At 37.5% G+C, this 12,663-nt stretch overlaps 1 protein-coding gene across 2 annotated transcripts in view; it reads right to left on the bottom strand.

Annotated features, from left to right (window-relative positions):
• CTNNA2 (catenin alpha 2) overlaps window positions 1-12,663 on the bottom strand; it is a 504,365-nt gene that overhangs the window by 432,020 nt on the left and 59,682 nt on the right. For both annotated transcript variants that reach the window (XM_069856551.1, XM_069856550.1), the window contains exon 2: window positions 12,507-12,613. In XM_069856551.1, the coding sequence (XP_069712652.1) occupies window positions 12,507-12,608 (102 nt within the window). In that variant the 5' untranslated portion in view covers window positions 12,609-12,613. The remainder of the gene's footprint in view (window positions 1-12,506; window positions 12,614-12,663) is intronic.

Below are 12,663 nucleotides of genomic sequence, written 5' to 3' on the forward strand. Positions count from 1 at the left end.
GGATTATACAATACAGGACACAAGAAGCGGTCGAAGGTGCCATAGAATCATAGAATAGCTTGAGTTGGAAGGGACCTTAAACATCACCTAGTATCAACCCCCCTGACACCTGGCTTATCCTCTTCCACACTAGCAGTTTCTTAACCTAAAATTAAGCCATATTTCTTTATTTATTTTTCCAATGGTATGTATATTCAATTCCATCTATTTCAATCCTGAAAACTAATTTCTAAACAATACGCTCACGTAAATAAGGTGTCAGGGCTACTTCGTTACAATTATACTTTTTTTGCTAAACACCCTTTTATTTATGAGCTAGCTATCAGAGAAGAGTGAAAAATTGAGGAACTACTAGTCCTTTGCTTGACACTGATCCTATAAACTCAATAAGAATGAAAATTCTATTACTGATTTAATTTAGAATTAAAAAAAGACTTATTTGGAAGAACAGATATCTACATAATGGAAAATTTCTACTCAGCCAAGCAATATTGTTTTTGTATTCTTCAAAGGTCATCCACACAATACTGAACACAGCCATGCTGAATACACTAAGCATGAGTTATATATGCTTAATAACATCATTAATCAGTAGTAAAAGGTTTGAGAAGTCTCATCTAGGAGTACTGAATGACCGTAGTACTACACAGAAATATACTCAATCAGAGAGAAACTTCAGTACATCAAGGGGGGAAATATTAACCATTTCATTGAAAGAAGAGGACATTTCTTCGCAATCTGAGCATTTGTTGCTCAGACACATAATATTCAAGAACATCAACCACTTATGAAGTTGTGGGAAGAGCTACTAAAAATTAACTTACCAAAGAGGAAACTAACTATGGTAATTTACAGCATGTGCTTAAGGCAAAAATGCAATACATTTCTAAATTTCTTTGGCTGAAAATCAGTCTCTTTTTTAAAGGACACCAAAAGCTCAGATCTCTCCAGTTACATACTACTGCATTTTTTAAAACATACAAAGGTCAATACAAAATGTATCTGGGTCCATTAAAAAGTGGAATCAATATTCTATAGAAATTAACACAGAAAAGAAAACAAAGAAGATCCACGTGTCCACACTCTGAACTCTTTGAACTGCAAATAAATCAGTCAGTCTTCAGAAACACATATTGAAGGGAAATGGAACAAAAATTGCCGTTGCTTGGTTCTACTATTATTAAGTTAATTAACAGCTCAAAGCAAAATCTTGTAATTCGTGTATTCTTTTTGTAAACAAGCTTATTTTGTAGCCTTTCTAACTTCTGTGGATTCATGGCATACAGCAAATTAAGTTAATGGAAATAAGAAAATGAATAAGAGTTTTACATCACTCTCGAGAATGAAGCTAAGGCAGATCACAAACTTCAATATCCAAATTGCTTCTAAAGTCATTAGAACCACAAGTATTTAATCACGTAGGTTTTGTATCTGTTGTCTCTGTTTCCTGTCAAATCTGATCTATGACAGAAAAGAAGCAATCTTGCTCCTGCTTCCACACCAATTCATAAAGTGAAAAAGCCCATTATCGCACAGGGTTTTGTTCTTCCAGTAATTCTTTTCTCAGCTTTATAACACCTGGTAGGCTTAAAGCATATCGTTAGAAAATATAGCCAGTTTTTAATCAAATATTCTAGTAGCACTGAGTCACCCAACATTCTAGAACTGTTCCAGTGGGTATGTTATTTATAGTTTATATTTATTTATAGTTTTAGTTTCCACTTAAGAGGATTTTGTGAGGTAAGAAAAATACAAAAACTTCACTGCAATAAAACTTTTTCTTCATACAGAAACTTAAGAGATCTTAATGTCTTTTAACTTGCCACAAGCTACCCTGTAAGTACTTTAAAATTCCTACTGAATACCATTTTAATGATGGGATGGTTTAGTTTCAGGCTGTGAATCTCATATTTGAATTTAGAGAAAATTAATTCTAGAATGTTATTTACACAGTAAGTGGTACCAGAAACAGTCTTAAAATCTATACTGGCAGTTAATTTAAGACTTTTTTTTTTTTTTTGTTATTGATAAGCCTGCATATAAATGAAATACACCCAACGTCTTTAGTCTGCCACTAGAAGACCAAACTTTTATCATTCACACAATTCTTATGATCTCCTTCCAATTTGTCTACCTCTTTTTTGCGAATATGGAATCTTTCCAATAATAATCTCATTAAGGCTATATTATAACAATAGTACTGCTTCACTAAATTTACTTTATACCCACCAGCTGATCCACTTAGGGACTGTATATCTTTTCATATTCAGCTGGATATTTGAAGAGCTATTTTGAAGCTGCTGTTTAACACAATATACCAAGTCCCAACGCATACAGTATGTGAGTCACATTATTTCTTTTTAATATATTTGATTCAAATTTGGTGATATTAAAAACATATTTTTTCAAGTTAAACCCCTATTAAAGCACACAGTTACATTATCAAAGTGTCCTAGATTTAGTACTATTATGTATATTATTATATTGGCAGTTATATCTGCTCAAATATTTCTGGAGGCTTGTAGTGATAGGATTAGGGGCAATGGGTATAAAGCAGAGAGGGGCGGATTTAGACTAGACATAAGGAAGAATTTCTTCACCATAAGGGTGGTGAGGCACTGGCACAGGTTGCCCAGGGAAGTTGTGGCTGCCCCATCCCTGGAGGTGTTCAAGGCCAGGTTGGATGGGCTTGGAAAAAAAACCCCAAAATATATCTGCTTTTCAAGCAAACTTAAAAGAATCAACTGAAAATGCAACCAAAGCCAAATTTCCCTTCAAACCTTTAGATGTTCCCCTTCTCCAGCAATGACCCCAATTAAATCAACAGGATTGTTAACAACCTGCTAAGTTGTACATTTGAGGACAGAAAGAGGCTCAGTCCTGCTTCACTGCATCTTGCTACACATCTTCAAGGCTATAAGTTGAAGAAAGATATTGCAATAATTATTCATAGTAGCTTGATCTTGCTTAGAGTTTGGAAATTCCAGTTTCTGAAAACTCTTACATGAAATAGTTGCAGGAGAAAACTATGTACAAGGAAATGGCTAGACAAGTTTCAAAACTTAGGCTGTACTATTTCAGTGGAACAGTGTAGTCTAGAATATTTCAAGAGGAAGGGACCTACCATAATCATCTAGTCCAACTGCCTGAGCAATTCAGGTCTGACACAAATTTAAAGCACGTTCTTAAGGGCATTAAGCAGTAACAGGTTCAGGGCATCAACCACCTCTCTAGGAGGCCTCTTCAAGTGTTTGACTACCCTCTAAGAAATGTTTCCTCATGTCCAGTCTAAACCTCTCCTGGCACAAATTCGCACCATTTCAACTCGTCCTGTTACTGGGCACTAGGAAACAGTCAGGATGAAGACACTATGAAGGATTTCCAGGCTTCAGCTATCCAATTCCTTGCACTAATTCTTCCCTAATGGATGTCCTACATTTACAGGAAACATTCACCCAGATTCCCCTTGCCCTGATCTCTCCACTGCAATCTTTTCATTCCTGCAACTGAGCCGCAAGTGGAAAGAGCAGCAAAACTTCTCAATGTTTATTCTAACTTCTTATTCAGCTACCAGTCTTTTCTTGTTGTTTTAGTATTATATTTCTTTTCACTCAAGACATAGCCCCATTATGATTACATTCTAATCAGCCATGATGAGGGAAACTTTACACCAGCTCTCTCTCTCCTGAAGTTAAAATTCACAGTCTTTGCAAGGACAACTGGTAGCCCTACTAGCCAAGAAATAGGATTTAGGGTTGAAGGGTAACATTGATGTGCACACCATTTATATATAAAGATGTGTTTCTGTATGGGGTATGTCTTCTTATCATTAAATACATATTTATTCCCTTCTCTTGGTTTGGCTTTGATGAGAAAATGTCAGAAGCTTGGATCCAAAAACGACTCCAACTTCAAGAACACAGATGAATCTCCATTTAAGGGAAGAGATCAGCTCTGAAGTTGGGAAAGTGCACATATCTTCTGCTCATATAATAGTCAAGGCCATGTCAAAACCTACACAACCGTATCAAGTCATATTGTTTAATTATTCAATGTATTTGCAAAGACATCCAGAAAATTCCTTCTCAGAACTTACTCATTGCACTAGCACATATACATGCCATACGCAGCAAACCTGCTTCATAACTTGATACCTATTAGGTTGAAGAGTCAAAGCAGCAAATACTGTTTTAAAGTTAAACTGTGATGAAAATAGATTTTTCCGTACCAAATAAAGACAAAAAAACCTTCTGATAACCCTGGATAAATAATAATTTGCAAGACCGAAGAGTGTCTCCATGGATGGAAAGTCTAGAATTTGAGAATACAATGAGTGACTCGATCGAGTGAGTCCATTTTAGCCATAAGTGTTTTCACTCACCATTTTCTGCTAACCTATGATCCCAGGATAACTCACATTTCCAGCTATGATACAACAATAACAAACTTTCTCATCCTCTCCCCATGTCAGCTTGTGTGGTAGAAGAGAACGAAGTCACTGTGTTTCATTGCTCTGAGTCTAAGCAGCATTATTCCATAAAAACAGAACATGGGAGTAGCAGGAGAGACCTACAGCCCTTCAGGTCTTTATTCTCGCCCGAGCAAATGCTCACCTCCATACACATAAACTCATAAGTGAATACACATACATAAAAACCTTGAAACAGTGAATATAATCACTGGGTGGCATAGACTGACAAGGTCCAGACCTTACAGGACACTGCATACTATAAATAGCATACGCTTTTCCTGCAAAGGAGAACAAAAATAGAAAAGAGAAAATTCAGTTAAAGGTTCTCTTAGGAAGCGCAAAAACTGATTCTCCGTACTGAGAAGATCCCAACTAGAGTTTATAGAGAGACACAGATGTTCCTGAGTCTGATGGCAAAGAAGAAACAGTGATAGCCAGAAAGCAGATGTTTCTTGCAGAATCTATGAGAAAACCACCCCGAAGTAAATGAGTATCTGCTAGCTTTTAGTTCAGAAATTATTTTAAGCAATACTTGACTGTGCCAATGATAAGCTCCCAATCAACCCCAAACTTGTGTGGGATTTGCTGCTCCAGATGAATCCGTATAAGTCGATGGGGCCCGATGGGATTCATCCAAGGGTACTCAGAGCTGGCTAATGTCATAGTGAGGGCTCTCTCAAAGATTTTTCAGTTCTTTTGGGAATCTGGAGGGGTAACAGTTGACTGGAAGCTGGCAAATGTTGTCCCAGTGTTCAGGAAGGGCAGCAGGGATGACCCCAGTAACTAAGGGCCTGTTAGTCTCACTTCAGTGCCAAGTAAGATTATGGATAAGAGTATTCTGGGAGCTACTGAAAAACCCACGAAAGATAACACAGTACTTGGTCCTAGCCAGCATGGTATTGTAAAGGGAAAGTCCCGCCTGAACAAACCTATACCCACATAGTTGACCAAGGAAAACCAGTTGCCGTAATCTTTCTCGACTTCAGCAACGCCTTTGATATTGTCTTTCATGGTATCCTCATAAACAAAATGTCCAATACACATAAATACATAATGTAGTGAGTGAACAATTGGCTGACAGGTCAGGCTTAGGGTCATGGTGAACAGGGTTACATCGGGCTGGCGAACCATCACAAGAAGGGTTCCACAGGGATGCATCTTAGGACCAGTACTCTTAAATATCTTCGTAAATGACCTGGATGCAGGACTCAAAGATTTACTAAGCAAGCTCACTGATGACACAAAACTGGGAGGAGCTGTTGATTTTCTTGAGGACAAGGAGGCCCTGCAGAGGGATCTAGACAAACTGGAGAGCTGGGGAATCACCAACCACATAAAGTTCAACAAGGGCAAGTGCCAGATTTTGCACATGGGACGTGGCAACGCTGGGTATACATACAGACTGGGGAGCAAGAGGTTGGAGAGTAGTCTTGCAGAAAGGGATTTGAGGATTCTGGTTGACAGCAAGTTGAACACAAGCCAGCAGTGTGCCCTGACAGCCAAGAGGGCCAACCATGTCCTGGGGTGCATCAACTAGCTGTTTGAGGGAGGTGATTGTCCCACTCTACTTCACACTGGTGCGGCCCCACCTCAAATATTGTGTGCAGCTTTGGTTAATGCAGTATAAAAAGGAGAACTAACTCCTGAAGAGTGTCCAGATGAGGGCCACAAAATCGGTGAAGGGTCTAGAGGAGAAGTTGTATGAGGAGAGGCTAAAGTTACTTGACCTGTTCAGCCTGGAGAAGAGGAGATCGAGGGGGCACCTTATCATGGTCTACAGCTGCCTCACAAGGGGAGGAGAAGGAGCTGATTTCTTCTCTCTGGTGATCGACGATAGGACCCAAGGGAATGGCAGAAAGATGTGCCAGAGGAGGTTTAGGTTGGATATTAGGAAAAGATTTTTCACTCAGAGGGTGGTGAAGCACTGGAACAGCCTCCCCAAGGTAGTAGTCATGGCACCAAGACTAACAATATTCAAGAAGTATTTGAACAATGCACTCAGGGATGTGGTGTGAATTTTGCGTTGTCCTATGCAGGGGAGTTGGACTCAGTGATCCTTGTGGATCTCTTCCACCTCAGGTCATTCTGTGATCCTGTGATCATCATAGAATCATGGAATGATTTGAGTTGGAAGGGACCTCAAAGATCATGAAGTCCCAAGCCCCCTGCCCATGGGCAGTTACAGATACATAAAGCATAACGTTGGAGAAAGTCAGGTGGATTCTGTTCCTACTCAACAAAATAACTTCACAATTCATGTTAAAAGTTCTGCTTCAATTAAAGAATAAAAATTCTGAACTAATTTTTTGATAGGTGTTGACATTGACTCCCTGACACAAACGGACATATCCTAATTAGCCCATGCCAAAGAACAGCGATGTGCAGTCTGACCTCCTGCACTCCCAGAAATGCCACAAATGTGGGATTGTTCTGATAGAAACACAGCATAAACAAAAACTAACTTCACAATCGGGAAAATCGTCCTGTTCAAGGGAAAAAAATAGATTAACCTTATTGCAGAGCTGAATTGAGCTTGAATGATCAAATATAAGCCTTTATAATTCATTTGCTCTTAGATCTGTCTGGAAGATGACATCAGCTGAATCCAGAGAAGTTACACAAAAAAAATTGCACAATTGCTAACACAGGTGGAAAGTATGCATCAGGGACACAGTGCTTCATTATCTTATAAGACTTAGTGATTCTATGATCAATAATATATTTCCTGTGGAAATCAATTAGCACACCAGATTTAGCATTTAAATGCAATGAAAACAAGGTTCACAAAATGTAAATAATATCTGATTAACAGAAATGGTTGGGAGTATATTCAACTCTCTCATAGCAAAACAGAAACCAGTGCATTGTCCAAACACACTGCATCAGGGATTAGACTAGACACAAGTTATTTGAGAAGAAATCATTAAATAAAACATCAGCCATAATTATGATTTTTCTAAATAAACTGCACTAATTAAAACTATTTGAAATTTTATCTAATTGCTTGTGGATTTTACAAATATAGGTTACTTAATTATCCTGAGCAACACTATACACAAATACAGAAAAAGCAAAATGACTTATCAATGATTTTTTTTCTGCTTTACAACATCCTGTTGTTTCATTGCACGCTACTATAATGTGCAACTTAAATGTATGGGGAAAAAAACTCAAAACACACCCTGCAATTCAGAAATGTCTCTTCACAGCAACTCTAGAAGGACAAAAATGTGTCATACTGAAGCAAAACATAATCAGTCATGAAAACTCTGCTACACAAACACTCATCATTTTCTGTGTTATTGTTACAATTCTGAAATAATTCATAATAGTCCAAAAATTTAAAGATTCTAAAAGGCACAGATGCTGCATGGCTCTGGTAATGAAGTTCATTTGTAAAACATCCACACTGCTATTTAAAACACCTACCAAAAACTACCAAGAAGAACCACAGGTTAATACTAGAAAATTGAAATCTCATCAAAACAGCAAATAATATCTTCAAAAATTATGTGCAACTCCATCTTTTCATCCATGTGATCACATATGAGTATTTTCCATGTTTTAAAAAAATTATAAATTTATGTTGCTCGTTTATGGTTCGTTACTTTTGGGTTTGTTTGGGGTTTTTTTCTCTCCTTAACAACTATTATTTGTATTCATATTTGTATTTAATTATTACGCTAAACCACCAGAAAACAAAAAAGCATCCCTGAAGTCCTTATGGGCAACCACTGCAATCACTATTTTCCAGTTACACAAAATATCAAATAATATCATTTAAGCCCTTCCTACAAATGTTGCCTCTTTTTCTTATGAAAATGATCCACAGTCTGACAAATATAACTGCAATTCATTTTGGTTACTATGCATGAAGGTGAGAATGAGAGGCCGGATTCCTTCAGGATATATTTTCATTATACATTTCCTTAAAAAGTCATAGAATTAAAAATGATGAGATTTCTAGTAAAAAGGTTAACTGCTACAAACTCTCAGAAAACAAAACCAGCAATAAATACAATTGCTTTATATTTTGAGGTAATCATGACATTGAAGCAAGAGAAAAGAAGCATTTTAGGAAGAAGTTTTTCAAAATGAGGGCAGTGAGGCACTGGCACAGGCTGCCCAGGAAAGTCATGGCTGCTGCATCCCTAGAGGTGTCCAAGACCAGGGTGGACGAAGCTTTGAGCAGCCTGGTCCAATGGAAGATGTCCCTGCCCATGGCAAAGGGGTTGGAATTGAATGAGATTTAAGGACCCTTCCAACTCAAACCATGATTCTATGATTCTATTATTTCAATTATTAAATTAAATATTACTAAGAAATTGTAATACATTTTTACTGCACTACACTTGATCTTAGCCAAACGGCTGAAAGAGTTGGGGTTGTTCAACCTGGAGAAGAGAAGGCTCTGAGGAGACTTTGTAGTGACCTTCCAGTGCCAAAAGGGATCCAGGGAAGTGGGGGAGGGTTTTTTTACGAAGGCTTGGAGTGACAGGACTAGGGGCAATGGGTATAAACTGAAGAGGGGCAGATTTAGACTAGACCTAAGGAGGAACTTCTTCACAATGAGAGTGATGAGGCACTGGCACAGGTTGCCCAGGGAAGTTGTGGCTGGAGGTGTTCAAGGCCAGGTTGGATGGGGCTTTGAGCAGCCTGATCCAGTGGGGGGTGTTCCTGCCCACGGCAGGGGGCTTGGAACTGGATGATCTTTAAGGTCCCTTCCAACCCAAATGATTCTATGATTTTTCAATCACACATTTCTTACCAAATCTCAACAATAATAATATAATAAAAGTTATATGTCAGTGCTTATCTGTTACTCTTCAAACATGACAAGCACTGGGAAAATGAGTATCTGAGCAATACTCTTATATCTCTGACAGTCATTGAATCTTTTAATTAGTTCACTAGTTCAGGGCTTCCTAGAATAAATGCAATTCTGTCATTTCTAATGTGTTCTCATGATCAGTTAATGGATTTTTTTTTTTTTTTTGGCCTCCAGCTCAGACAATCTTCCCATCTTAAAATTTCTTCTAAATCAATTCATAGGTTATCCATATTTTCTCATGTGGAACACTAATTAGCTTGTCTCAAATTTGATTTTAATACACCATTCTCCTGATTCACTGAGGTGTTCTATTTTAAATCCCCATTGCATTTCTGTATTATGCCATGAAATTCCAGTACAAACTAGTGAATGCACCACCATTAGAACATCTATCACTCATGTGCCAATATATACACTGAGTTCAGAGCCTAAATCCCTCACACACAAATACAGACAGAAAAGGGTTTATTAGCAATTTTGGAGCCCAAAGACATGTACAACCACTTCTGTTTTTTCTAGCATTCTCCAAAATTATACACAGCATGGATAGGAGGGGAATATTCTGAATATTCAAGCATGAATGCAAAATAAAACTCTGGCTTATCTTAGTGGTTCTAGAAATCAAAGAATAAGACAAATTTTTGGCTTCACAGGACCTCAGGATGTCATCTACTCAAAAGCCCTGGCCATAGCACTGCTGTCTTCAAAGTTGGAAGAGGCTGCTCAGGAACCTGTACAGCACTGTTCTTTTGCATTTTGTGGCCATTAAATCCCTCTCTTCTAACCAGCGACCTGTTTTTACTGACTTAAGGAAGAACTTCACATCTCCAATTTCTCTGTTAAGAAGCTCTTCTGAATCTACAGCAGCCTCCAGAGTTGAAACTGAACATGCATTAAATATTTACGTATTTATTTATTTATTTGCCAGAACAAACTTTCAAATTCTATGTTCTCTTTAGGAAGGAAAGCGCTTTGAATTTTTTTTCAGGATATCCAAATCTTTGCATGTGGAATGTGCACATGGTGTCTTGTGGAGGTTGTCACTGCACAGGCAGATTGCAATCTAAGCCCAAACAGAAGTAAACGAGATACTATTCTTGACTTGACCAGACTGTATATGCAATTTAAGCAGGAAAAAAATAGGAAAGCCTTTTAACTGGGATGATCGTTAACTTATCTGAGAAAAACAGAAAGAGCAGTTGAATTACTTAGCTAAAAATGCAACAGATAAACACAATCTGAAGGTAGCATTTTTCTCATCACTTGAAGCTTTGGTGATAACATTGTGCAGCTCACAAAAACATGCTTCAGTCGAACATACTTTACTGGATTCAAAATGGTAGAACAGAATTAAGAGTGCTTATTTCTCTAATGCGATAAATTAAATTACATGTTCAAAAGGGTTTTTTTTCTATACGTACCTACTGTCTAGAAACCTATGAAATTAAGAAATCAGAGTGAATATATTTGTGAATGCTAAATGAAACTATAGCCCAACATTTCTCTACCCTCTGTAGACTGCATTTTGTTTTCTTAAGTCTTGACACAGTGCTAAAGTAGCAAGACATTGTTCATAATCAAAACATAAAAGTAAGGATCTTGGGCACCACAGTTTCCACTCCTGAAGAAATCCATGCCCACTAGTTCAATTTGTAATTGCTTTATTTATATCTGTTGAGGCATGCTAGCAAACATAAGACTAGTTAAACCAAAGGATAATTCCAGTAACTTGAGCAATTACAAAAGCGCAATGCTGTTTTCACTTCTTGGCTGATGGATTCTCCTTTCTGGGCAAGGTAATTTGCTCTTTTCACAACATATCGTGATTCACAGGAGCTTCACTTCCCATGCCAAAACCAGGATCAGAGTAACAGAAAGCTTGTAACCTAATTTTCGGTTGGTATCACAGTGAATTCAAGATTTTAGCCCATCTTCCATATCAATAACAAAATGATCAAGGTTTATAATGGAAGTTCATTACAATGGTATCAACAGCTATGTGAAATGAAACAGATATCTTTCATTTTTTCCCTCTGCCTTTTGAGTCTGTAAAGTTGCGTGCATTGTTAGAGACTTTCACATTCAGAATAATAGAAGGATAATGTTATATTTTTCAAAAACAAATGAAGAAGAATAGGTATAATTTCTTTGGAAAGTGACTCACTGCCAGAAGCACAGAAACCATAGAGATATCATTTTGGGGGAGGAATTAAAGAAGTGGTAACTTATGTTTTCTCTGGTTTATTCTGCAAATGAAAACACAAGTCTGGTCTTGCACTGAAAAGAGGGCTGCATTTCTATCCAATTTGGTCTGCATTTCAGACCAATCTCAAGAACCACACAGTATCTATGAGAAAATCATTAGGAACTGGTGGATGGACAGATGGAGTTAGCTGGCATTCATTTTCAATATAATGAGCATTCCTAGAAGAAAAGTTACTTGTGTATTTTAAATAATGGAGCTACCCATCTTGTAGCTTACTGGGATAAAATTATGTAACCAGCTTCCCACTATTAATGGCAACTCAGGACCAGAAACACACCAAGTCACAGAGTCAGCAAATCGCACTGATGGTGACAGAAGTTTGATGTCTGCTGCCATATCTCTCTGGACCCCACAGCTTCTGCCCCTCTGCTTAGCGCACTTGATGTCAATTTATGCAGATACAGGAAACGTGACTTGCACAGATACACAAAAATAAAATAAAAGAAACTGGTCTGTTTGGTTAAAAGATGAATAAACCAATATATAGCAAATTTTTCTCATCTGAAAGATAACAAGTTGAATATACACTCCTAATTGATCACAGCATGAAATGAAACAGGTTTTAACTGTTTCTTTAATTTAGTTGGTTGGGTTTGTCACTTTTTAATGTGAACCTGTCTTCTGTGGTAATATAAAAACAAATCAAGAGTAGGTATTCACTCAGATCCATGTCTTAAATTGTGCATCTCACAAATTTCTAAACTGTTTCCAAAAGATAAATGTAAGTAAATAGTTGTTGCTATTGTATTCCCACTTATATTTGGAGTCTGTAAATTATTTAGAACAAGAACTTCTGAACATGTTTGAACAGAGCTTTCCGCTAGAGATCACGAACAAAAACTGTTCAAGCTTTTATTATCAGATGTTATTAAGATAATTATTTAAAATGAGTAAACACAGCATCAGGGTAAAGAAGCAAACAAACCGAGGATACTTGCCTGGGTAACAAGTGGCTCCAGCAGCCTCTCTACTGTGAGAGTCCTGATTTCCAAACTTTTGGGGTCCCATTTCAAAATGATAGGTGATGTTGCAGAAGTCATACTCCCTATAACAGACAAAATAAGAAAATATCAATACTTGTCTTCCTCTGCTCCT

The sequence above is a fragment of the Phaenicophaeus curvirostris genome, chromosome 4, assembly GCF_032191515.1.
Source record: "Phaenicophaeus curvirostris isolate KB17595 chromosome 4, BPBGC_Pcur_1.0, whole genome shotgun sequence".
NCBI classification, from domain to species: domain Eukaryota; kingdom Metazoa; phylum Chordata; class Aves; order Cuculiformes; family Cuculidae; genus Phaenicophaeus; species Phaenicophaeus curvirostris.